Source organism: Dama dama, chromosome 5 (genome assembly GCF_033118175.1).
Source record: "Dama dama isolate Ldn47 chromosome 5, ASM3311817v1, whole genome shotgun sequence".
In the NCBI taxonomy this organism is placed as follows: Eukaryota; Metazoa; Chordata; class Mammalia; order Artiodactyla; family Cervidae; genus Dama; species Dama dama.
The window spans coordinates 88,462,017-88,489,184 of record NC_083685.1 but is presented as its reverse complement, the minus strand read 5'-3'; the positions used below and the strand labels follow the sequence as shown (position 1 = coordinate 88,489,184).

The 27,168-nt window shown below is 39.3% G+C and overlaps 1 protein-coding gene and 1 non-coding gene across 3 annotated transcripts; both read right to left on the bottom strand.

Moving 5' to 3' along the window:
- Positions 1–54: 54 nt before the first annotated feature.
- Positions 55–26,196, bottom strand: UTP6 (UTP6 small subunit processome component). Of its 2 annotated transcripts, none has more exons than XM_061142848.1 (19): positions 26,018–26,196; positions 24,451–24,535; positions 20,043–20,084; positions 19,724–19,816; positions 18,509–18,556; positions 17,992–18,055; positions 16,367–16,485; positions 15,690–15,767; positions 14,431–14,512; positions 13,901–13,982; positions 12,731–12,915; positions 9,839–9,918; positions 9,262–9,339; positions 6,766–6,945; positions 5,812–5,859; positions 5,519–5,628; positions 4,492–4,558; positions 2,271–2,343; positions 55–1,175 (listed from the first exon to the last, which is right to left on the bottom strand). In XM_061142848.1, exons 1-19 carry the CDS (start codon positions 26,107–26,109, stop codon positions 1,018–1,020), a joined length of 1,764 nt encoding a protein of 587 aa, XP_060998831.1. In that variant the 5' UTR covers positions 26,110–26,196; the 3' UTR covers positions 55–1,017. The 2 variants fall into 2 exon arrangements, with proteins under 2 accessions (XP_060998831.1, XP_060998830.1); XM_061142847.1 differs by having other exon boundaries at positions 5,812–5,892; positions 26,018–26,195.
- LOC133058174 (small nucleolar RNA SNORA54) lies at positions 15,487–15,609 on the bottom strand. The gene has a single exon (XR_009693282.1). It is a non-coding gene; the product is annotated as a small nucleolar RNA SNORA54 (small nucleolar RNA).
- Positions 26,197–27,168: the final 972 nt, after the last annotated feature.

Here is a 27,168-nt window from a genome sequence, read left to right as displayed (position 1 = left end):
AAATGGCACACGGTCCAACCACAAGCGATTAATAAATAAGTCATGACTCATCTATACAATGGAATGCTATGGATTTATTTCACGTTTTCAAGGCTATTTAATAACATGGAAAACAACATATTAAATGAAACAGTGTTAAGTCAAACTGTACTGAATGCTTCTCCCAGTGACATCATGTTACGTTGAAGGATATACAACTCAAACAACCACTTCCTCTGCTCCAAGAATGCCCGTCTCTGCTCTAAGCCACCCTCCACCCTTGCCTCTGGAGCCTTTCTCTTTCTAAGCTACTCCCTACCTCTGCCTTTCCTTGTTACTGGGTCTCTCCAGTGTAATTATTTCTCTCCAGATCAGTCCCAGAGACAAAAACACTTTTGTAATTTCTTAAAATCTTCTCAAAGAACAACTTTTTCCCTAATACCTAGCATCCTCTTCTGCTGCTTCAACCAACTCAGGACATCAGCTCTATTCCTTTCATCCCCACTTCCATCCCAAAAGCTTGTCTTCTTTCTTGCCCATGACAGGGACTCAATGAATGAATGAATAAATGACCTAACAGTATAAATCCAATTCTAACAAAGGAAATCATACCAGTGAGTTAAGTACAGATGACAAGATTACAACATTACTCTATTCCCTCCTTACTTTTACAATAAATGCATACCACATATACTTCTATAAGGAGAAAACAGAACTGTATTTTCATCCCCATTTTAACTGAACAGAGGTCTAGATTAGAGCTACTCAAGCATGACCAAGTGTAGTAAAAGATCAGTTACATCATTTCCATGTATTCTGAAAAACATTTAGGACCTACATAGTCTGGCCTCAACAACTGGTTTCTGGCCATTAAACAGCAGCTCTCTTTTCTGGAATTCAAGATTAACACGTCAACAAAATTAAAGCAGGCCTCAAAATGAGATACCAGCTCGGCAAACTGCAGATGACTGCATAAAACAAATGTGCCCAGAGGGCTTATAGCACTATTTCACAAAGGTGACTGTGCTCTTCCTCTTTTCACAAACGGCCGGCTTGATGCAGAGCATGTTTAGACATAAACTGCTCTACTGACTCTCCCTGCAACATTTTCATGGCTCGCCAATAGAGCTGTCCGCAGTTCTCAGGTCTACCAAGTGGGTGGTTCAATTCTTCTTTGATGTAATCCATCCAGAGATCTTTAAAGGGAATCCAAACATACAATGAGATAACTGACAAGGCTTTATTAGGTCAACTTAATTATTTAATATCAATTCAACCCAAGATTTCTAAGAAACAACTCTGTGCAGTTATTTTCCTAGAAAACTATGTGAAATAATACCTCTCTCAGCTTCTTACTTTAGAAAGGAGTGGCTTCTAGCTAAAATAATACCTCTCTCCCTTCTTTCTTTGGAAGGGAACGCCTACCCACTCCAGCATCCTGGCCTGGAGAATCCCATGGACTATTCCATGCAGTTGAAAAGAGTAGGACAAGACTGAGCAACTTTCACTTTCAGCTTCTTTAGGACGAAACATCAAAACCTTTTGTTTTTAAGTAGAAAACTTCACTTTAATCATGACAGTCTACTTATCTCGTAAACTCAAAAATGCTAAGTATTTTAGAGGGAGGATTTTGCTGAGTCTCTTTCAACATTCAACTTACCTCATTGAGTTTATTAGAACCTTGTCACCATGCTTAATAAAAACCTGCTTAACGTTAGTAAAAATGCTGTTTTCATTCATTTCACCAGAAGGCATGCTGAAACCTTGTAAAATCTAATGTATGATTTAAAATCTGAGTTTAACATCTGTAAGTGTAATTTTTTAAGTTCCTAAGTCAACAGACTTTACATGACATACTTATACCTAGAAATAGGTTTTACAAGTCCTTTAAGTTAAGACAATGTGGCAATAGCCCATGACAACCTTTGTCAATTATTATCACCACTCCTCTGACATAATACCCACTCCATTTGACGTACCTTAATCTTTTCCTTACAAATACCACATTTTTTAAAAGAACCAAACCGAGCAAATCTCCCTCTAATCCAGAGTTCTTAATAAAAGACCCATGGAGTTTGTGCTGGGCTTGTAAACTTGAAATCAGCAGTAAAATTATGTCTGCAGCTATTTACATACAAAGTAAGGGAGGAGGCAGAGGAAGGATGCTAAGTTTTATTCTCAAGGAGGGCCATGACCCAAAAATAGTTAAGAAATACAATCTTAAGCATAATGATAGGTTACAGACCACACATGCAAACAGGCTTGTGTGTCAATAACTGAAGTTTACTTACCAGAATCGACAGTTCCAAATTCTCTCAAAGCCCTCTCATAATACTCTCTTAAGTTTTCCATCTTACAGGATTCCTATAAATAATCAGACAATCTTGCCTCAAAAGTCTAATTTGTAATGTCACAAATTCATTCCACACATATTGTTACTACTGTCTATTAGGTATTTGAAGGGGAGGAAAGATGGGTTTAAATGAACACAGTCTGACTCTGAACTTATCCAGAGAAAAGTCAAATGCACCATGTGGCAGAGAGAAATAAACGTCAAACAGTGACAAAAGCACTTTGCTCTGTTGGCTTGCAAAAAGCCTAATCAATTCTCACTTGAGGGAACAACGGCAGCTCCACAGGAAAGTATATGTGAAACCCTACAGGACTTAAATAAATAAATGGGGACGGTTCTATTTCCTATGGTGAGGGACTTCTTCCTCGAATATATGGGCTCTAGCACATACTAGCCATACTCACCTTAAAAAATTGTTTCTAATCAAGGCACAGTATATAAATACTAGTTACATGAACTTTAGCAGGTTTTTTGAACCCTGTGACCTTCAAGTTTCCTCACCCATAAAATGAGGGTTATCTCTTAGAGCAACTATAAGGATTCAATTAAAATACTGATGAATTATTCACCAAGCAGAGTAGCCACTACCGTGTGTGTGTCTGTGTGGCGGGGCGAGGGCAGTGCAGCACCGCACAGCTTCTGGGATTTCAGTTCCCTGACCAGGGATTGAACCTGAGCCTCAGCATTAAAAGCCCAGAGTCCCAGTCACTAAACCGCCAGGGAGCAGCTCCCTGCCAGTACTACCTTTACAACCAACAAATGTTAATTCTTCACCTCTGCTTTGTTTCCTCTGTTTCATTTTCAAAGCAGATAAACATCTTCAGTTTAAAAATCTTTTTATATAGTCAAATAAGTACGTCCTCATTCCAATTTCTCTTTGCTGAGACTGTACTATCTTACAGAAAGCCAGTTTACTTCGTGTCTTACACACATATGAAAGACAGAATCACACTTTAGGAAGGGCTCATAGTAAATGTGTAACTAGGCAAAGTCCTTTCCATCCAGTCTTCCATCAGATCTCATATATCCCCCTGAAACAGATATTACGACCTCCTTTACAGGTGAGTATGTCAAAGGTTAAAATTAAGTGACTTGTCCAAGGTACATGACCACTGTGTTTTTAATCCAAAGTCAGGCTATGAATTATTATGCTAGATTATCTCCCATACTATAAGAACAAATCACTGACCCACATAGAGGTCAAAACCTTAAGAGTTCAACCTCATTATCAATTTTTCAAAATTCAAAGAAAAATAATAAACACAAATCAAAATACCAAAGAGAAAACAAAACTGAACACATGGAAAAGATATGGAGAAAACAAGTATAATGATATACATATATATGCAGCGATGATCACCGTAAGTATAACTTTTAGAAAACTATCTGACAATATGTAAATAAAGAACCATTAAAAAAAAAGCCAGTATTCTCCAATCCTAGAAATTTATCTCAAGAAAGTAATTCAAATGGGAAAAAAAAAATCTATACAAATAAAATGCTTGCAGCACTGTTTTCAATACCAAAAATCTGGGAACATCCTATACATAATGGGATGGTTAAGAAAACTTACAGGTTTAGTAAGATAACCATTCAAATGATACCATATGAAAACACAGGAATATGTTTACAAAATAATGTTAAGGAAAAAAAGAAAAACTCCACGTATAACATCAGAAGTAAAACAGTACAAAACTGCATAGGTAAATAAAGGATTAAAAAAACAACAAAAATAAAAATAAATATGGTTGGTTGTGTTACTGGTGATGGGAATACAGATATATTTGGACTTTTTTTTTTAAACTGACATTTTCCTGTGTTTTTCCTCATTCACAAGTTCAGTTAAAAACACCAGCCACAGTTATGAGTGCCTTCTCTCTACTGCACAGCCCAAAACAAGAGACAACCGGGGCACTGTGGAGACAGGGGGTAGCTTGCTATATGAGCTGATGTCTGAGTTGTCTAGTTTCCAGACAGGTTTCTCTTCTTCTTTGCTTGACTACCATTCCTAAAATCACATCTATGGAAAAGGGGCTAGAAGAAGAGACCAGAAATTATACTGTATTATGATGAGAGGTTCTTAAACAACAAAATGCTGCCATTGATTAGTATGTGCTAATCCATTTTCCCAACAAGAAATGCACAGACAGGACACTTACTTGCTCCTTCTCAAACTCAATCATCTTCCTGAAAAAATCAACTGAAAATGGACGGTTTTCCTGTAAACTAAAGAGGAAGGGGGGAAATGTTATCTTCCACAGAGACAGAAAGCCTCTTACAAACCATGAATGTAAATACTGGGCCAGGGCCCCCACCACACATGGTCTGATAAAGTTCTGGCTGCGATTCAGTGCGGGGACTGGACCTGACCACCAGTCACTCACCATTTCCAGTCTCCAATGCCTAAACTCCTCACCACCACCAAACACCTACCCAGTTTTCTTTCTGTTCTCTTCTTTCTCACTTTTAGGGTTTTAAGTTCCCTCTCCTTCATCTCAAGGTCTTTTTGAAGGAAACCAATAAGCCCATTTCTAAAAATATATTCTGAGAAAATAATTTCCAAAAGGGACAAAGAACATTTGTGCAGTAGGGTTCATCAAAGCAGTTACTGTGGCCAAATAAATTATGGCATATCCATGTTATTTTTAATAAATGTTAAAGAATTGTTACAGGAAAAAGGCAAGTCTAAGGTTCATCAATAAAAGTGGTACACTGCATGCAATTATAGTATAATCTCAGATATGTGAAAAACAAACTTAACACAAGAGTTATTTTTAGTATTTGTTTGGCTGATCATGTGGGATCTTTCACTGTGGCATATGGACTCTAGCTGTGGTGCAAGGGCTCAGTAGTTGCAGTGGGCAGGCTTAGCTGCTCTGCATGTCTTTCCCCAACCAGGGATCAAACCCATATTCCCTGCATTGCAAGGGACTACCAGAAAAGTCCCTTTAATTTTTATTGGGGTGAAAGACAAATTTTAAAGATTATTAAAATGCTTTTTCTCTTGATGATGGGATTATAATGAATTATTAGCTACCTACCTCCTTCTTTCTCTTTTTAAAAAAATTTTTCACAGTGGGCATGAACCAAAAGGCTCTTAAGATTTATTCCTCACATATAATCTGGGTACCAAGGGCTGGGTATAGGGTGGAGAGACAAGCAACAGCTGCACGTGTATGTAAGTACCTTTTAAATACATCTCTGGCCTTTTTGTAACCACCACTTCGATAAGCCCAAGCCAGGTACATTTCCTTCATAGTGGCTGAGTCATCTCCTTGGAGACGAAAGACAGCTCTCTAAAATTTAAAAGAAAAAAGAAACAAGCTACATAAGGAGACATCTAGGTATCAAGACAAATTTCCCAAAACCATCCCAGAGCACTGAATTAACAGTGCTTTAGGAAAAAACCCTTCGAAAGCTAGTCAACCAGCTTATTTGCTAATTACCCACACATGAGACTTACAAGAAGGGGCCTGTACCTTATAGATCATTTCAGCTTCTTCTTGCTTTCCGGCCTCTTCACTCCACTGTACCCAAATAAACCACAATGGAAGACAAATCTGCTCACAATACAACAGTTAGAAAATGACAGCTTAGTGCCATGATCTGAAAACTAGTCACGATAAAGTTATGTTCCCCCGAAATAATATGTGAAATATGAAATCATTCCCAGTCTGTCCTCATGGAACCCTTGGTGCCTGGCAGGAACGGTAGGCCAAAACCGACAGCCTTTGGACTCAGTCACCCAAAGTAACACTATTCTGTTAATTCTACTTCCCCTCTCCTGGGGACTACTGCCTAAAGTTACTATTATCAATGATCTGTTAGTTAAGCACTCAACAACCCACAATTACACCCAAGCTATCCAGGTCATTATGTACGATCTGGAGTCTGCTGTGCAGGATCACAACACAAGTGCCAACTAATCCAGGCTGAACTGCCTGGACTTCACTCACGTCCCAGCAGCTCACACAGATAAGCAATAAAGTAATTATGATTTCTCTCCACTTTAACCCCTAGAATGCTTTTCTCCTACTAGTATGAGATTCACCATGAAGGTTTAAAGCTTATTCTTTTAAACATAAAAATTTTTTTTCAATTTTAAAATAAACTTTATAGAGTTTAGAAATATGTATGTTTAAAATGAGACTTAAGTTCAGCTTTGGAAGCATGTGAAAATAATATTCTATTAATATTTTTCACTTATCAGATATAGAAGTAGAAAAGTTTACATAATTTAGTCTATTTTCAAATAAGACGTAGAAACATGCTAGTAAATGGAAGTTATTCTTCCACCCGTGATCCTTCAACCATCACCATGAATGCACTCTGAGGACAGCTCTCCTCTGACAAGTCTACTCCAAATGCACTTTGGCTGAAGTCTTAAAAGTTTTCCCAAATAGAATGAAATGCAAAAGACCCAACTCACAGACCTGGGGTTTCAGGTACTCAAAGGCTTGGTTAAAAACCTTGCTTATCTCCTGGCTCTTTGACGAAATCATGGCCTCCAGCTTCACGTGCCACATCTCCTCTGATTTTCTGAACAATTTCACCCCAGCGTCTGCCACCTCCAGGGATTCCTTTAACAACTCTCGGTACAGCAACAACTTGCTCTGCAGAAAACAAAGGGTCATCCAAGAGTCACTGCTGAGATCTACGTTATCTAATTGGAATTTCGCCTCCACTCCTGTTCCTATCCCCAAAGACTATCGAAAAAACAGAAAAGAGCCAAAAAGCAAAGGGCCTAAATAATTTAGATTGAAAGCTAAATTGTTAATAACATAGTTCACTGCAATAAAACCCACACCCACCAAACAGAATATAAAAATCAGTAAAGATAAAACTATTATCTGTGTTGTGGTAAAGAACTCATTCAATCAAACAAGAGCCTGGAATACTACAAACTGGTACCATTTCTCTGAAAAGTCATAAGCATGTTCATGCATAAACTTGTGGAGTCTTACTTTAGCAAGTATGACCCAAGAATAAATGAACAGGAGGAAATCTGTTCAAAAATGCTTGTGTCCACACTACTGTAACAGGGACAGAAAAATCTAAAACCAATCATTATAAAATTGTGAAGCAGTAAGTAAATGGCCATATGTAATCCATTCATTCAACAAGCATGTAACTGCACACTGTGTATTATTACTGAATCTTCAATAATGAGGAGGTAAGGTGTGTTCCCTAATGCCCACAGCGCCTCCAGTCTAGCACCAGAGACAATGTGATGTGTATGATCACAGAAAAAGAATCATACGCTACAGGAGTACAAAGCACTGTCTTTGGCAGTGATCAGAAAGGGCTCCCCAAATGGAAGTCCCATCTAGCTGAGACTTTAGGAAGATCAGGCATTATTCAGGTGAAAGCAGAGATTGCCAGGAAAAGAGAAGACTCTCCCACCGACATGAGCAAGAGGCTAAAGATGACAGAAACTTTGGATCCTAAAGGAAATCGAAGCACAGGATGACTGGAGGGCTGGGATGTAAACTGGAGGGATTGGAAATTCCTCGGTGGCCAAATTAAGGAGACTGAGCAGCTTTATCCAAAGGACAATGGGAAGCCACAGGATAACCTGATAATCGATTTTAAAAGATCATTCTGTGGAGAATAATCTGGAAAAAGGATGGGTGTACAATCAGCCAAGCATTTGAAGTTAAGAGGCAGTGCAGTGAAGGACTCCCACAAAAGGCAAGGTCACTAGATCAGTGACAAGCAGGGAGGTCTGGAAGGGTTACTGCCAGAAATGTAAAGAGGAGATGATGTCTGAAATGGCCAGAGCAGGCCTGCCCTGGTGGTCCAGTGGTCAAGACTCCATGCCCCCAATGCAGGGAATGCAGGGTCAATCCCTGGTTGGGGAAGTAAGATGCCACATGAAACACAGTGCGGCCAAAACTTAAAAATAAATAAATATATAAAAATAAAAATGAAATGGTTAGAGTTATGACTGGCAAAAGAAACCAATAATGGAACGTGAACAGGACTACCAAGGCACTCTTGAGACATCCAACTGAACGAATGTACAGCTGAACGAATGACTGTCTTGCCAGTATTCAGTAACAGCTCAAACATGGCATTTGAACTCATCCAGATAGGGGATTTTTCACAGCTAAGATGCTATAACGTGGTATAACACGATACACTACTAACATGTTGCTTATGTAGATCCACGTAAAAAGTACAAAAAAATATTAACACAAAAACAGAATACAAAATAGCAAAACATCAATGGCAGTTATGTAAAAACTACGTATATTATATAAATAAAAAGAACTGTACAAATAAAAGGTACTCAATAAATACAGATTTTTGTCCTTTCTTCCCCTACAAAAGTATTTAAATACATTAACATTCACAATCTCATGTAATGCTCCCAACAATTTCACGAGGTGGCAAAAACAAGGATCACTATCACTCTAAAATCAAGTCAACAATCTCAGAAGGGTTAAGCAGTCTGCCTATTACATGGCAAAATCCAGTCTAGACCTGTGCATTCCCACACTACTACTATTAATAATAATAACCCCACTATTATTCTGGTCTCTATTAATCTTTACCCACTTCAGAACATAAGGATGGGTTAATATGCTTCTTACTAAAATGTCCTTTAAAACACTAGAATTTATCTGTCTTTACTGTACAGTTACTCTGAGCCAAGCATAGGTTCAGGAAAACATGGACAGACAAAATACACCCAAGTATGACTCTTGAGTGTTTCCCACTATGCACTAAATGACACTCTTCCCTCTACTGGTACAGATTTCATTTCTGGCCCATACCAAATACTGACAGCCAAATACTAAACTCTACATCTACCATGCCAATCTTCCAAATGAGCTTAGTTATAAAACCATATATATTAAAAAACACGACACAAGCATAAGCCAACCACAATGAAGTACGTGTAATTGGCATGAATGTGTCCTTACCAACTGCCTGTACTGGAGTTCTGGTAAAAGTTTCAGCTCATGTGCCTTCCAGAATGTAGCCATGGTTCTTTCCAGCCTCTGAAATCAAATAAATCTTTTCAGTTCATTACAAAGATCCTAGCAGGGGCCTTCGGCCTCTGATAGGAACAGACGCAGTTTTACTTCTGAGAATTCAGAGAAGGGACTGAGGTGGTTTCACTTACGACTCCCAGCTTTGGGCAGCTGCACCAGGCACAGCCCAGTAAGAGCGCCCCCACCATGGCGGCCAGAATTAGAGCAAGCAGCTGACTCAGACCTTTCAAGTCAGGAAAAAGTGCGTAGGCATGACCTTCTTGGAAACACCAGACCCCAAGAAGCTGTGCCCATGTTCTTTCAGAAAACACTTTCCGCAACTTCCCTGGTGGTCCAGTGGGTAAGACTCTGTGCTTCCAACGCAAGAGGCGTGGGTTAAGATCCCCACGTGCCATGAAGCCCTTCACACCCCGCCAAAAAAAAAAAAATGTGTGTGTGTGTGCATATGTATGAAAAAAAGAAGACATTGTCTACTCAGCCACTTTAACCACTTAGAAGTCAATACCTTCTTTCTGAGGAGGCGACTGTTTGTCTTCTTAGTAAACCTCTCCATGCAGAAGTTCATGTAACACTTCCACATAGCCTCTGAAAAAGTCAAAGCTTATGTTAATCAGACCACCACCAATTATTTTAGTCTAACAGTCCTCACATCTTCTCAGGAAAAATTCCTGAGGAAAAGTTTGAAGTGGAAAAAAAATAAATTATTCTGATTACAGTCTATCAAATATCTCAAATATTGAGGGCAAAACAACTGAGAAATGGCAGAAATATAAACATTAAAAGCCTTAAAAAAAAAAAAAAAAAGCCTATCCATGTTAGGTATCCGCTACTCTTCCCAGTATTACAAAATTGTGAAGTAAATGTGTAACAGGAAATAATCAAGGAATGATGACTAAGCACTCTTCTGAAATATCATTTCCTCAGTATAATTTCGGCTTCCCTGATAGATCAGTTGGTAAAGTATCTGCCTGCAATGCAGGAGATCCTGGTTCAATTCCTGGGTCAGGAAGATCCGCCGAAGGGATAGGCTACCCACTCCAGTATTCTTGGGGTCCCTGTGGCTCAGCTGGGAAAGAATCCACCTGCAATGAGGGAGACCTGGGTTCAATCCCTGGGTTGGGAAGATCCCCTGCAGAAGGGAACAGATACCCACTCCAGTATTTTGGCCTGGAGAATTCCACGGACTGTATAGTCCATGGGGCCACTTTAACTGTGTGGATCACAACCAACTGTGGAAAATTCTTCAAGAGATGGGAATACGAGACCACCTGACCTGCCTCCTGAGAAATCTGTATGCAAGTCAAGAAGCAACAGTCAGAACTGGACATGGAACAATATGGTTCCAAATCAGGAGTACATCAAGGCTGTATATTGTCACCCTGCTTATTTAACTTATATGCAAACTATGCGAAATGTCTGGCTGGATGAAGCACAAGCTGGACTCAAGATTGCAAGAAGAAACATCAATAACCTCAGATAAACAGAGGAAAACAACAGAATGACAAAGACAAGAGACCTCTTTAAGAAAATTAGAGATACCAAGGGAACATTTCATACAAAGATGGGCTCAATAAAGGACAGAAATGGTATGGACCTAACAGAAACAGAAGGTACTAAAAAGAGGTGGCAAGAATACACTGAAAATCTATACCAAAAAAGATCTTCATGACCCAGATAACCACAATGGTGTGATCACTCACCTAGAACCAGACATCCTGGAATGCAAAGTCAAGTGGGCCTTAGGAAGCATCATTATGAACAAAGCTAGAGGAGGTGATGAATTCCAGTTGAGCAATTTCAAATCCTAAAAGATGATGCTATTAAAGTACTGCACTCAATATGCCAGCAAATTTGGAAAACTCGGCAGTGGCCACAGGACTGGAAAAGGTTAGTTTTCATTCCAATCCCAAAGAAAGACAAAGCCAAAGAATGCTCTAATTACCACACAATTGCACTCATCTCACAGGCTAGCAAAGTAATGCTCAAAATTCTCCAAGCCAGGCTTCGGCAGCATGTGAACCGTGAACTTCCAGATGTTCAAGCTGGATTTAGAAAAGGCAGAGAACCAGAGATCAAATTGCCAACTCGCTCACCAAAAAGCAAGCGAGTTTGAGAAAAACAGCTATTTCTGCTTTATTGACTACGCCAAAGCCTCTGACTGTGGATCACAACAAACTGTGGAAAATTCTTCAAGAGATGGGAATACCAGACCATCTGATCTGCCTCTCGAGAAATCTGTATGCGGGTCAAGCAACAGTTAGAACCAGACATGAAACAACAGACTGGTTCCAAGTGGGGAAAGGCATACGTCAAGGCTGTATATTGTCACCCTGCTTATTTAACTCATATGCAGAATGTATCATGAGAAACACTGGGCTGGATGGAGCACAAGCTGGAATCAAGACTGCCGAGAGAAATATCTATAACCGCAGGTATGCAGATGACACCACCCTTATGGCAGAAAGCAAAGAACAACTGAAGAGCCCCTTGATGAAAGTGAAAGAGGAGAGTGAAAAAAGTTGACTTAAAATTCAACATTCAGAAAACTAAGATCATGGCATCTGGTCCCATCACTTCATGGCAAATAGATGGGGAAACAAGTGACAGACTATTTTCTGGAGCTCCAAAATCACCACAGATGGTGACTGCAGCCATGAAATTAAAAGACGCTTGCTCCTTGGAAGAAAAGCTATGACCAACCTAGACAGGATATTAAGAAGCAGAGACATTATTTTGCCAACAAAGGTCCGTCTAGTCAAAGCTATGGCTTTTCCAGTAGTCACACACAGATGTGAGAGTTAGACTATTGAAGAAAGCTGAGCACCGAAGTGATGCTCCTTAACTGCGGTGTTGGAGAAGACTCTTAAGAGTCACTTGGACAGCTGGGAGATCCAACCAGTCCATCCTAAAGGAAATCAGTCCTCAATATTCATTGGAAGGACTGATGCTGAAGCTGAAACTCCAATGCTTTGGCCACCTGCTGTGAAGAACCAACTCAGTGGAAAAGACCCTGATGCTGGGAAAGATTGAAGGCGGGAGGAGACGGGGACAACAAAAGATGAGATGGTTAGATGGCATCACCAATTCGATGGACAGGAGTTTGAGCAAGCTCCAAGAGTTGGTGATGGACAGGAAAGCCTGGCGTGCTGCAGTCCATGGGGTCGCAAAGAGTCGGACACAACAGACCAACTGAAGTATAATTTATTTCCCCAAATAAATGAACAAATGCCACAGCTCTCAGGGAAGATCATAAAAGAGAAAGAAGTGGAAAGCCAGCCAGGCACACTGTAAGCTACCACAGAGGTTCCAGAACTGATTCTGTTCCTGACAATGAAGCTCTAGGTTCCCACTCAGGAACACCATCGCTGCTCGGGGCACAGGGCCTGGGGAAGCTCACCTGTGGGCAGAGTTTTTACCGCCTCCTCGTACACAGCACAGCACCTCTCTTCCCGGCGGCCCACCTCCTTTGCTTTGGCTTGTTTAGTTGTAGGCAGCTCTTCTCCTGGCTGTGATTTAATCACTAATTCTTGCCGGGCCACATAGTCCCAAGTAAGGGGGTCGTCTGTGTGCAGAGCCTTAAGGCTAAAAAATAGTGATATCAACCTAGGACATGTAACTGATTCAGACTATCAGAACAGAGAGTCCCAATGCTCTGAAAATGTACGGTGAACACTTCTTTATCAATTCCCTCATCACAAGAGTCATTTCCCACAGGCTCTTCAGATGTCTTCACCTTCACTATGTAAATATCAATGAATGAGAACAGTCCAGCCATTAAAAAGCATCCACACGTGTTAACTGCAGACTCTCATTCATAAATATTAGCTTACAAATTAGATGTCAAAGTCAAAGGCAGGTATGTGTGACAAGATTGGTTGTCCTGGTTCTCGAGCCCAGGAGAACCTTCTCATAACCAGGCTCTGGGTTTTCTCTAATAGGAGTCTAATCCTCTACCAAAAACCTAAAGGTATCCACAGAGCAAACAGATCCAAGTTCTATCTTACCTCCTATCAAAGTAAGAGTCCTCCCAAGAGTGAAGGACCCACAAGTTAGGCTGCAAATAATTCTTCAACCATACAACCAGACATTAAAACAATAAAGTCTGATTACCTGTAGCACTGAACTATAAACATTCACTCACTCTCATCTTAAGGACAAAAAACACGTCAGGAAAGCAAGAATAGACTTTTACATAAGCTATAGGATATATTTCTTGCTGAACAAAGATGAACTATTTCCCAAGGAAAGCCAGTAAGTGAGTCAAACAACTTCTTCAAAAATACATTTTTCAGGGACTACCCCGGCAGTCCTGTGGTTAAGACTCCATGCTCCAAATGCAGGAGGTCTGGGTTCGATCTTTGGTCAGGGAACTAGATCCCACATGCCACAACTTATAGCCAAATAAATATTTTTTAAAAATACATTTATGTACTGTGATATAATAGTCCAAAACCAGCTTTCTCCCCAAGAATTTTATATATCTTCCTTCCCCTTCTCTAAATATCCAACTTAAATCACTACCCTAAGATCAAAACTGACATATTCACCTTTCCACTACTTTACTTACTCATTGTAAATTTCTCTTTGCAGATCTTTGGCAAAGTCGAACAGCTGTGCAATTGAAAGCAGTGACACATGAAATTTTGCACCTAAAATTTTAAAAGCAGGGGAGTGGAGTAAGACTCTAAAGAAGCACTTTCTCAAAGTACTAGCATTAGTTTTGTTTTTTTTTATAAAATGGGAAGAGAAAATGGGGAAGAAAATAACAGTCCCACTATACAGAGTCTTCGTTAATATCTGAGTACTCATTAAGTACTTTTAACTTTTATTCTAAGTGTCTTAGGGCAAAAAGGAACTTAATTAAATCATTTACTTCTTTTCAACTTCCCACATGATTTAGGTACTCAAAAACTTATCAAAACATGGTTATAACCCAAGGGGAAATCTGCATTTTCTTAAAGAAACAGGACACTATTTCCTACAATCATGAGTTTTACACATTCCAACAGAAATTTTCAAAACAGGCTAATGGTCTTCCTCATTATAAATAGAGTGTTTCATTTTCCCACCATAAATAAGTTTTCAAAAGATACCTACTTTTAATTACACTTATAGAATTCTTATAGACGATCCGTGCCAACTCGCCCGTAAGGACTTCTTCAGCATGCTCGAGATTCCCCTAAAGAGTGTGATGTTAAACAACTGAACAGATGGTGGTCACAAGTAGAAAAAGCACTAGGGTGAAAATTAACAACCCTAGACTAACTGTACCACATGACAACAATCACACATGACACAAATCACACCTCTCTCTAGGCCAGTTTCCCTCAGTTGTCAAATGTGCAGCCTGAACAAGATCTTTGATCTTACAACTGCATTCCCAGGCTCCTAGAGTTATAGCAAGATCACACGGCTTAAGGCTCTACTCTCCATTTTGCTGTCAATAGGTCAGGTTTTACGTGCTTTGTTTACCCTTCTATGTAAAATTTTAGCTAGTTTAAAAAGTTCAGAGCTGGAAACCACTGTAACAGATAGCGAAGTTCCTTTTTCAGCTCTGACATCCTCAAACTTATTTCTTTAAACTCACTCTGTCAGGTAAAAAATTACATGAATAAAAAAACAAAGAAAGCTAGGGATCATACATTTCACCACCTTTCTTGAGCTCCTTAGAACCATTAACATATCACTGAATGAGATCATAAAGAAGAGTTTTTGGCCATTCCATCAGGAATAATTTCAAGGGCCACTCCAATGAGTCCAAGAGTTTATTTTAAAAGCACAGAATTCCATTTTTACTACTAGGCCCATGTTAATTAAGTCAATGCAGGACATTAGAAGTTTCCAAATATTAAGCTGGAATGAAAAATACATTCTGGGACTTCCTGGATGGTCCGCATGCCAATGCAGAGGATATGTGTTCGATTCCTGGTCCAGAAAGATTCCACATGCCTTGGAGAACTAAGTCCATGTGCTCCAACTACTGAGCCCACGTGCTACAACTACTAAAGCCTGCACACTCTAGGACCCATATACAACAACTAGAGTAGCTCCCGCTCACAACTAGAGAAAGCCCCCATGAAGCAATAAAGGCCCAATGCAGCGAACAATAAATTTTAAAAAAGAAAAAAAAAAAACTCTAAAGATTTTATCTCACTTTGTCTCCATGACCTTAAACCGAGAGCCTCCAGGCAGTCAGTCACATGGTGCTGGAGCTGCTATGGCACTGGAATGGAACCCACCAGCCACAGGCAGACCAGAAGGTCACGAACAGTGCTCCCAAAGACTTTCTTTTACTCCTAAGCAGATTCCAAACACTCTTTATCTTTTTAACAAGTGACAGTATATTAGGATCTTACCACATCCATGTCGGCTTTTTCAAACTCTTGCTTTTCCTTCCTCAATTTTTCAGCATGCATCAACTCCATCCTAAAGTACTACACAAAAAGGAAATAACAAACTAATTACTTTTGGAAATAATTTTTTAGTTAGAAATATGTAAGATGATACTTCTTACTTGTAAGTATCAGATCTGAAAAATTTGGAGAGACTGTTGTATTTTACCTTGTTATGAAACTAGCTGACATTGATAAGGTATGGTTTTTTGCTCTTTTGCTTTTGGCCATGCCAGATTTTACAGAAAAAAGAGCAAAAGAAGCAGGAAGGGAGACGAGGGGAGGAAGAAGTGGACGGGAGGAGACGATGGGAGGGGAGTCAATAAACGAGTGCATATATAAATATGTACAAAAGTATAAAGATGAACCTTAAGCCTCAACTAAAGAAAGGTAAGGTTCAGCTCCCTATCCCTCCCACCATAAGGGGAAGGTAGGAGTCTCCATCTCTCACTAAAAATGAACAAGGTAAACACCTACTACTGGCCAAGAAATAATACTCTTCTGGCCCCTTTTCCCCAGCAGCTCCCTTACTTATCCTGAGACTCCATAAATCAAAGCCTTTTTAACTTAATGAAGCATACATGTCTTCTCCAGAGGACCAACAGAGCCATTACTTTCATCTTATGTGCACACACACTCACTTCTTCATAAAGTTTCGGGTAACGTGGGTGAAAGCGCAGAGCCCGAAGAAATAGCTGTCTTGCACTTTCTGCAGAAAAGCGGTCTTCCATTTCCCATTTGGCCGCCAAAATCCACAAACCTGTAGTGGAAGACATCCAACTTCATTTCAATCAAGTAATCAAGTCAGGTATGAAAAGACCAATGCTCCCATTTTTATACCCAACTTTTTTTAACCTTGACAATCAAGAAGAAGGGGATGGAGATACTGAGTTTCCAACAGTTTATAAAGTACTGCTCCTTTATCTAAAACGAAAAAGTGTTCTGAACCGAACTCGTAAATGTTAACATCTGTGGGTACTCATGTGTCTATTACTCTATTTCATCAGATCCAAGGTCAATCATCTCATTTTTAAGTCACATAAAAATTTTAAAAGTGTTAAAACGCTGGGAAAAATTGTGCATCTTAGAGTCAATGAAATAAATTATTTTGCTCTTTTCTCTGTATTTAAATCATTTTTCATTTAAATGAAAAATAACTTAAATATTAATGATTTCTTTCAAATGACTCATAATTTAAAATTTTTTCTACTGTACCTACTGGGAATAAAGGCTTTAAAAGAAAAAAACCTTTGCCCTTCTACATGAGAAATTAACCTTGAGTTAACATTCTAGCTCTCTCCTAGAAACTTCATAGAATCAGCTATTACCAGAGAAGACTGCTTTTGGTAAAAATGGCCCATGATTGTTAACTGTGTCTGGACTAGGAGAACTCTGAACAGTACAGAGCCACCGCTTTGCACTTTCTTGAGCATGTGACTTTTGAAACAAGAGTTTTGAGCAGAGTTCATATATACAATACCTGGAAGCTACATGCCTCCAGGGGTCTTCTCTCCTCTGCCCACTCATGTGTTCTCATGCTCTCACATCTGAGACAAACCTCCAGGCTGCTGAAAGCACTACCGCCTTCCAGCTGAATCCTTCTGAATCAACTGCTGCCAAACGCAGCCAATTCTGAATCTTGTGTAGGGTAAGCCTAATACTCGAGGACACTGAAGCATCTCCACTATAAAATATCGGTGTTCACAAGAGGAGGTTTTCTCCTTGAGTTCCTCCCTGTGCAGTGCCACTGCTGCTCTTAGTCACTAAGTCGTGTCCAACTCGTTGTGATCCATGGACTGTAACCCGCCCACAATTTTCCAGGCAAGAATACTGTGGGCTGCCATTTGCTTCTCCAGGGGACCTTCCCAACCCACTCGGCAGGTGGATTCTTTACCATTGAGCTGTCCAGGAATAACCCTTGTAAAAATCTGTATTCCTATTTCCCCCTTTAAGTTTCTGAAATCCTCAGATTTGAGTGCCTCCAAACAGAATACCCCTCAAAGCACTGAAGAGTTCCACCATCAGTTAAAAAGAACTGCAGTCCTTCTTGCCCACAGATACAGTATGTAGTAGCTTAGTTACTAGTATACAGCAGGCAGTGATGAACTAAAAGGCAGCTAATTTAGGAATAAAACCTGCTGAGGCCAAGATCCTAAGCTCAGGTCCTGAAAATAATTCTTTCAGGTTTATAAAGCAAAATAAATTCCAAAATGGCTTGAGTCCACAAAAAAAGGTAGATAAAGAACTAACGAGGATATCACCATACCTGGCTTGTTCGAATGAAAGGCCAACAAGGAAGAAAATAACTTGCTAAGTTGAACATTGGCAGCCTATAAAAGAAAAGGGAAAATTCTACTTCCTGCACAGCAAAGGCATTGCTATGAACCTCTAAGTGATCTGGACTATACTGTAACCCCCTGTAAAATCCAATGAGGCGAGATCTGTTATTGCTAGGGAGATATAAACAAAGATTCACTCAGAGCTTTCTTCTACCTAAACAACTACAGATAAATATTTTACATTATCTAAAAAATGTTTTCAACTTTAATGAACAAATACACATAAAGGTCGTTTTCCTTTCAACTGATATAGAAGCCATCTACATAGTCATTCAGACACACAAATGTTACACCGAAGTCCCACATTCTTGAGTTCTCTTCCTGTTTGTTAACCTTCCCTACATCTTAGGATAAAACAGAGTTCAGCAATCAAGTATGAGGTTTAACATGCAGGCTAACCAAAAGAAGGAAAAAGGGAGCAAGACAGGGCTGCCCAATACTCACCCACTTCCTACAAAAGACTACAAAAGACAGCCAAAGTTTAACATCATCCTGCAAAAAAAGCAATGTAGTAAGTTGCCTGAATTTGAAATTTTATATACACCTTTGCATTCATTAATTTTGTTTCCAACAGAGGAAGATTTCAGAAATTCCAATGTGTTATATACCACATCCCTCAGCCTATCAGGCTGTCTCTCACCCAGTCTTTAGATCTCTTAACCATGATAACTGTCTGTCTCCCCCTCACCCCCACCTCCCATGCTCTAAGACAAAAATCTATCCAATTTGTTTGATGCACTTTTGAGGGATTTGCCTGGCACTCCAGTGGTTAAGACTCCATGCTTGCAATGCGAGGGGCACAGGTTTAATCACTGGCTGGGGAACTAAGATCCCACATGCCATGCATCACAGCCAAGGAAATATATTTTTTTAAATGCACTTCTCAAAAAAAAAAAAAAGAAGAAGCACTTCTGAAATGGTCTCAATTAGGAGTCGCAAATTAAAATTTGTCATTCCCAAGAAACCAGAGTACTTCCCAGATAATATATCCTGGCCCCAGAACCAAACTTGAAGAAAAACCAACTTACTGAGCTGCTGCCCCTACTCTCAAGGTCAAACCAGTCCATCCTAAAGGAAATCAACCCTGAATATTCATTGGAAGGACTGATGCTGAAGCTGAAACTCCAATACTTTGGCCACCTGATGCAAAAAGCCTACTCACTGGAAAAGACCCTGACACTGGGAAAGACTGAGGGCAGGAGGAGAAGGGGGCGACAGGATGAGATGGTTCGATGGCATCATTGACTCAATGGAAAAACTCTGGGAGATAATGAAGGGAAGATAGACAGGGAAGCCTGGCATGGGGTTGCAAAGTCAGACACCACTTAGCAACTGAACAACAACTCTCACCTTTTCTTCCACCTCAAGTCTTCAGGCTATTTTACTTAGAGACATAACCAAACACACCTCAGATAATTTTATGATCCTTAAATATGTATGAAATCCACTGTTTTCAGCATCATCCTCAAAAAATAACTCTAAGGTAATGCAATCAATTTTCTTAATGGTTGATAATGTGGTTTCAAGTAATGATACTATCACCAGAATAAGTATCAAGATACCCATGATAAGAATCCACAACCTCACATTTGAGCATCCAAGTCACAACACATACATGTCCTCACATCTCTTACAGTTAAGGACACACTGAACACTTACTTTCCACTTAATCGATGCACGTTGGAAGACACTCTGTATCCGACGTATCATAGGGTCCTCAATCTCATCCTTCTTAAATGTATATCCAACACGCTGAAAAAGCACATTAAAAAAAAAAAAGCCTCAGCTTAATCCCACTTATCCAAACCAGCATTCCCACTTGATCTTAAACAGTACTGACAGAGAAAGCACACAGTTAAAAATATCACTATGAGCACACTACCACACAATTATCAGTGCCAATTGCTTCCCAAACCCAAGTTCTAGAGTCATATTAATTAATACTGTATTTTTTCCAACTTTCAGAAAATCTACTTACAGCTCTTCTTTTCTGGATCAGCTCCAAAAGCTCAATTTCATACTGTGAAAGAAAAACATACATAAAAAAGAAAACCAGAAATATTATAACCTTTTACTTAGACACTATAAAACTATAAAGTAAATAAAAATCAAGAGTATAAAACAGAAGATAACTTTCTATCAAGAAACCTAATTTACGGTAAGTATCTAGCATTCTCTGAAAATGCACCTTACATCTATAAAACTCACAAATATATACATTAGAATACAAATATCTTAGATAAAAGAACACATATTACTAAAGCTGTAAGACTTATGATTTACTATATCAATCTAACCTAGTCTACAACAGTGTGTGCCAACTTTCAGTAAATCAACCATTCAAATATTTTAGCCGATGTACAAGCAAATAAAGCAGATAAACAGGGTTGTACTAGTTGAAACAGTCCCTAATTGGCTCTCCCTACCCTCACCTCTAAAGGACCCCTGAGAACCTCTAAGACTCTCCAAAACCCACTACTGTATAATTCCTCTCTAAGCCTGAAAACTACCGGGGGGGGGGGGGGGGGGGGGGGCGGGTATACTAGAAAAAGAAAGCACAGAACCTTACAAGATCTCATGCTTGATTTTAAAACTGACAAAATATTTCAAACATACAGAACATTCAAGCAGCTACCAGTTACATCAAAGCCTACATTTTACTGTTATTTGCTTCAAGATATTTTTAGAAACAAAACATTTCAAATAAAGGCAAAGCCCCTATGAACCATGTCTGATTCTACTCTTCTTCTTCCCCAGAGGAAATGACTATCTTGACTGAGTTTATCATTAACAAGCATGACTTCAATTATTGTAATACAGTCTTAAATGCTCTTAAACTTGATACAAATGGTATCATACTGAACCCATCACTCCATTATTTTACTCAACATTATGACTTTAGATATATCCTTGTTGTCACACGGAATTCAAGTCCATTCATTTTAAGTGCTGTATTTCATTGTAAGAAAGTGCAATTTACCTATCCTTTCTCCTGTGATAGTATTTGTTTCCAATTTTTCTATTACAGAAAGTTGAAATTAATATTCTTCAACAGATCTTCTTGTAGATACATCCAGGAACTTTGCTACTAACATGTAAGCTCCTAAAGGCAATGATTTTTGTCTGTTTATTTTTGTACCCCCACTGGACTGGCTAGTGCCATGTACCTAATAGGCCCTTAATATACACTGTTATGAATGAATGAAACCACTGGGTCACAGAATACATGCATCTCCGATTTTATGATAGTGCCAAATTGCTCTTCAAAGTAGTGGAACAAACTATATACTAATAATGTCAATCTTTAAGATGTCTGTAAATGTAATGCCATAAAGCAGTAGTGTACCCTGGTTTTAATCGATATTTACCTGATTACTAGAAAGGTGAACATCTTTTCATAAGTTTACCAATGACTGATGCTTCCCCTTTGTGAACTGCATGTTCCTAGCTCTCCTGTTTTCATTTTCTTTCCACTTGTCATTTTTTCTTGATTTTTAGTTCTTTACTTATTCTAGATTATTACTATATGTACTGCAAATATTTTATCTCATTTTGTGGCTTGTCTTTTTACATTATTTATCTTTTCCTTTTTGCACAGAAATTTCTACCTTTAAGAATCAAATTGGTCTTCTCTTTCATGGTTTGTGCTTAACAACTCACTCATAAAAAAAGAATGAAATAAGGCCATTTGCAGCAAAATGGACAGACCTAGAGACTATTGGTGCTACTGCTGCTGCCAAGTCGTTTCAGTCATGTCTGACTCTTTGTGACCCCACAGACAGCAGCCCACCAGGCTCCCCCGTCCCTGGGATTCTCCAGGCAAGAATACTACAGTGGGTTGCCATGTCCTTCTCCAACGCAGAAAAGTGACGTGAAGGTGAAGTCACCCAGTCGTGTCTGACTCTCAGCGCCCCCATGGACTGCAGCCTACTAGGCTCCTCCATCCATGGGATTTTCCAGGCAAGAGTACAGGAGTGGGGTGCCACTGCCTTCTCTGATACACACACTACTATATATAAAATACATAAGCAACAAGGTCCTACTATATATAGCACAGGGAACTATAATCAATATCATGTGATAACCCATAATGGAAAAGAATACGAAAAAGATTTTATGTGTATATGTACACACACATATATGTGTATGAATAGCTGAATCACTTTGCTATCCACCAGAAATGAACACAGCATAGTAAATCAACTACACTTCAATTTAAATAAGAAACCTTTCCTGAGGAGAAATCTCATACATCCTTTATATATGGAATCTTTAAAAAAAAAAAAAAAAGACACAAATGAACGTACTCACCAAACAGAAAGAGACTCACAACACAGACTCATGGTTGCCAGAGGGAAGGAACAGTCACTTTGGGAAGGTCATGTACACACTACTACATTTAAAATGGATAACCAACAAAAAACCTATTGTATAGCACATGGAACTCTACTCAATGTTATGTGCCTGCCTGGGGGAGAATGAATACATGTATATATATGTATGGCTGAGTCCCTTCCCTGTTCACCTGAAATTATCACAACACTGTTAATCGGCTATACCACAATACAAAATGTTCTTGGTGTTTAAAAGAAATAATAAAAACAAAATTTAAAAAACAAAAATAAAAAAGAAACTCTTCCCAACCTGAAGTCATTCATTATTTTTAGAAGATTTAAAGTTTTCCCAACACATTTAGCTATTCAACAGGAAGGGATCTAATTTCTGTTGAATCCAGCCCGGCATTTTGCATGATGTACTCTGCATGTAAGTTAAATAAGCAGGATGACAATACACAACCTTGACGTACTCCTTTCCCAATTTGGAACCAGTCCATTATTCCACGTCCAGTTCTAACTGTTGCTTCTTGACCTGCATACAGGTTTCTTAAGAGGCAGGTAAGGTGGTCTGGTACTTCCATCTCTTTCAGAATTTTCCAGTATGTTGTGATCCACACAAAGGCTTTAGCATAGTCAACGAAGCAGAGGTAGATGTTTTTCTGAAATTCCCTTGCTTTTTCTATGATTCAGCGGATGTTGGCAATTTGATCTCTGGTTCCTCTGCCTTTTTTTTTTTTCCCCCTCTGACTTTTATAACATCTGGAACATCTGGAAGTTCTTGGTTCATGTATTGCTTGCTGAAGCCTAGCTTGAAAGATTTTGAGCATTACTTTGCTAGCTTTTGAGATGAGTGCAACCGTGCATTAGTTCGAACATTCTTTGACATTGCCTTTCTTTGGGCTGAAAATGAAAACTAACCTTTTCCAGTCCTGTGACCATGCTGTTTTCCAAATTTGCTGGCCCATTAAGTGCAGCACTTTAACAGCACCATCTTTTACGGTTTGAAATAACTCAGCTAGAATTCCATCACCTCCACTAGCTTTGTTTGTAGTGATGCTTCTTAAGGCCCACTTGACTTCACACTATAGGATGTCTGGATCTAGGTGAGTGATCACACCATCATGGCCATCTGGGTCATGAAAATCTTTTTTGTATAGTTCTTCTGTGTATTCTTGCCACCTCTTAATATCTTCTGCTTCTGTTAGGTTCATACAGTTTCTGTCCTTTATTGTGCCCATCTGTGCATGAAATGTTCCCTTGGTGTATCTATTTTTCTTGAAGAGATCTCTAGTCTTTCCCATTCTATTGTTTTCCTCTACTTCTTTGCACTGATCACTTAGGAAGGCTTTCTTATCTCTCCTTGCTATTCTATTAAACCTTAGGACCTTTCAAATACAAGATTCTTAGCCAGGTATCATTCTTAATCATATATCATTCATTAACTAGGTTTTTTTTTTTAAACTAGGTTTTTTTTTAATCTAAGCTTTAGACCCTTTACTCTTATAATGTTTATTAGTCTTAAAGTGTAAGACTTACAACATCTCCTTATTGGGTTCTTTCTGAATCCTGAATTTGTCCTCCAACAGATTATTCTCGCCAAACTGAAAATTGATCTAGCATATATATTTTATCTTCACTCAATTCTTCCATTCATTCACAGGACTGAAGAATCTTGTAGCAAATCTAACCTCTTTCTAAATCAACAGACTACAAGCATCTAATATTAACTTTCTAACCACCTGCTAGCATCAAATTCACGCTCCTTTATTTTTCCCCACAAGACATAATCAAATCTCTTGCTGAAATTCCAACACACCGGTTTTTTGGAATCTCTGATGTACTAACCCTACAGAATAATAAAAAGTTGTTTTCCAAGGACTAAAGCTTTAGCAGAGCAACACTATTCCCAAGTCACCTCTATTCCTGTTCAAAAACTGCCTTTCTACTCACCATCAGTTCCAGAAGTTCAAAAGAAACTGACATCAAGCTAACTATTCTATAACTGATTTTAAATTTGTGAGGGGATTCAGAGGTAGTAAAATTACTCACCTGAACATATCTGATAAAGCTGTCCTTTGAAAGACTTCTTCGCTGTATTCCGTATTCTAGTTCTAAAGTCTTCCTAATGACTGCCCTGAGGAGAAAGCCACTTAAAATGTAACACTTGACATAGGCAGAAATTAAAGACTTTGGAATTTTAAAAGTCTATTTTCAATATATTTAAAACATATATTTGCCAAAACATTAATTCCCAAATAATTATCCTTCATTAAGCAAATATTCTCTTATACAATCACTTCTGTATTCTTTATTATTACTACTAAGGCATAATTGATTTACAGTATTTATTAGTTTCAGGACTTATGTGGTCTCAAGAGCATGAAGATGTACTTTAAAACTTTCATGTAAATCACCTCAATTGACTGCCTGGACCACTGATAGTCCCACCAGCAAAGATTTCTTTTCCTCCAAATTCAGGTCACTTCAGTTTAAATAATAAACAAATTTCTTTCCTTATTATTTGTTAAATAATAAACAAATTTCTTTCTTTAGGAAAGAACAAGCAGATTTAGGAAAAAACAAGCAGATTAGGAAAAAAACCAACCTGGATTGTCTCTACCAGTATCATTACTACAAAGGGCTTATGGTGCAAGACTCGCTGTATTTAAGAAATGAACATGGGTATATTAGAATTAAAGCAACATGTGCAAGACCAAAAATCGCCTCTATTTAACGGTAACAATAACATTTACTAAACAATTATTAAAGAATTAACAATATATTATGTTTCATTAACAAATGTTAAAGGTTCCCATAGTTACAGTACTACATTTGCAGTCACTGTAAAATGAAAAAAGTCACAGAAAGCTATTAAAAACGATTAAACTAAATTTTAACAAACTAATGAATAACTACATGCTGGTCGTGGTTCACTAAGTCCTAGGATAAAACATGAAACAGAATTAAATGATCCCCAAAGTCAAGTCTTCAGAAAAAACTATCACTCGTGGACCGACGGTCCAGTGGTAAAGAGACACAAGAGACGCCGGTTCAATCCCTGGGTCGGGAATATCCCTTGAAATAGGAAATGGGGACCCACTCCAGCATTCTTGCCTGTAAAACTCTATGGACTGAGGAACCTAGCGGGCTACAGTCTGTTCATGGTGTCGCAGAGTGAGACGCAACAGAGCACTCACACATACCCCTAGGCGCACAGCACTCTGTTGGCATCTTTAGGCAGTACACTCGGCTACAAGCAACTTACAGCACACTGTACCGTGAAAAAAATGTTTCACTTGTCTGACTCCCCTTCCGACCCCCGCTACTGTGTCGGGGCTGCTGCTAGCTGTTAACCGTTAGGGGTCCCGGTTTTATCACCTTTATAGCCTCAAAATTCGGCTCCATGAAGAAACATACTGTTTGCGGGGTAAAAGGACGCATCCCGTAGCAATGAATGAGAAATTAATTCGAGGTAACATAAATATCTGTAAACGGCCTTCCGCCATATTAGCAAAAAATAAAAGCCCAACTGCCCCCTATATCCGCCCCCGCCACACACACGCCACTGCCTCTCCTCTGCCCGCCCCAGCCCTTCCTCTTTCCTCCGCTCTCTCACCTAATCTCCGCCTCACTGAAGAGTCCAGTGCGCTCCAGCTGTTGTAATTCGGGAAGTCGATCCTCTACACGTTCCTGAGTTATTTCCGCCATGATAGCCGAACTCCACAACCCACCACAGGTCTTCTCACCGACGACACACGAAGGAAATGGCCACCCTCTAATCCCGAGAACCGACCAAACCGTTACGTGCTGACGTAACGAGCGCCCTAAGTCCCGCCTTTTCCGCTTCCGCCGCCTCCACCATAGGACAGGGCTTCCTGGCTCTTGCGGCCGCTGTCTCCTCCTGGTGGCTGACTGTGGGGTTGCAGCGAGTACCTCCTCAACTCTTGTACTCGAGGTCTGGAGTTAGGGCGCGGGGCTAGGATGGGGGCGGCACTAAATACGCGCACGGATAGACCTGGCCTGGGACCGGGAAAAGCACCTCGCGGTCTGGAGGGTTTACCTGAAAGGGGCCTAAAATGCATTTTCTGCAAGATCCTGTCTCCTTTTATTCTGGTTTCCAACACTTAGAACCAAAATACAAACACTCCAAGGGGGAAGGATAGAAAATATCGTAAAACTGTAGGAAGCTTTTCAAAGAGGAGTGATGAAAATTGTAGGGGGCGCTAAAAATGGTTCAGGCTGTCCCAAACACTCTGCCTTTGCATTTGAAGAGATTTGGTAAACTAGTGTGATAACACTGGTTTTTCATGTGCCAATTAGATAGTGATTAATTTTTAAATGGGGAGAGAGTTTTATTATTTAAAAAACTATACTGCCTTTGCAGACAATATCTTTCAAAACCTGGCCGGCCCCTGGGTCGATATCAGAAACTTTTTTTTTTTTAAGAAGAGGGAATCTTGGTATTGAAAAGTTTGGGAGTTCCCCAAATAAGAGTTCATAAGATACATACCCTCCTGAAACCTCTGACGAAGCAAGTCAGCATTTCTAAGAAACAGACAATCGAGCCTGAAAGTGATATTGTTCGTGTCATTACTAAATCTAAAATATTAACTATGTGGCTCAGTTCTTTTTAGGTTCTGGAATATGATTTCAAAAAACCAAAGCAGGAGTTCTTGCTAGACCCGTTTATTTCAACATTGTCATTAGTACCTTGATCCTCCATGTGATTTATTAAAGGGGAATATAGGCTTAGCAATTAACCATGTT

Excerpts from the sequence above, each read along its gene's own strand:
- UTP6 (XM_061142847.1), bottom strand. The coding sequence starts at position 26,109 with ATGGCGGAAATAACTCAGGAACGTGTAGAGGATCGACTTCCCGAATTA. Across the intron at positions 16,486-17,991 it reads CTTTCATTCGAACAAGCCAG|GTTTGTGGATTTTGGCGGCC; the intron begins GTATGGTGATAT and ends CTTCCACTACAG. Across the intron at positions 5,893-6,765 it reads TTGAGTACCTGAAACCCCAG|ATTTGTCTTCCATTGTGGTT; the intron begins GTCTGTGAGTTG and ends TATTGTGAGCAG.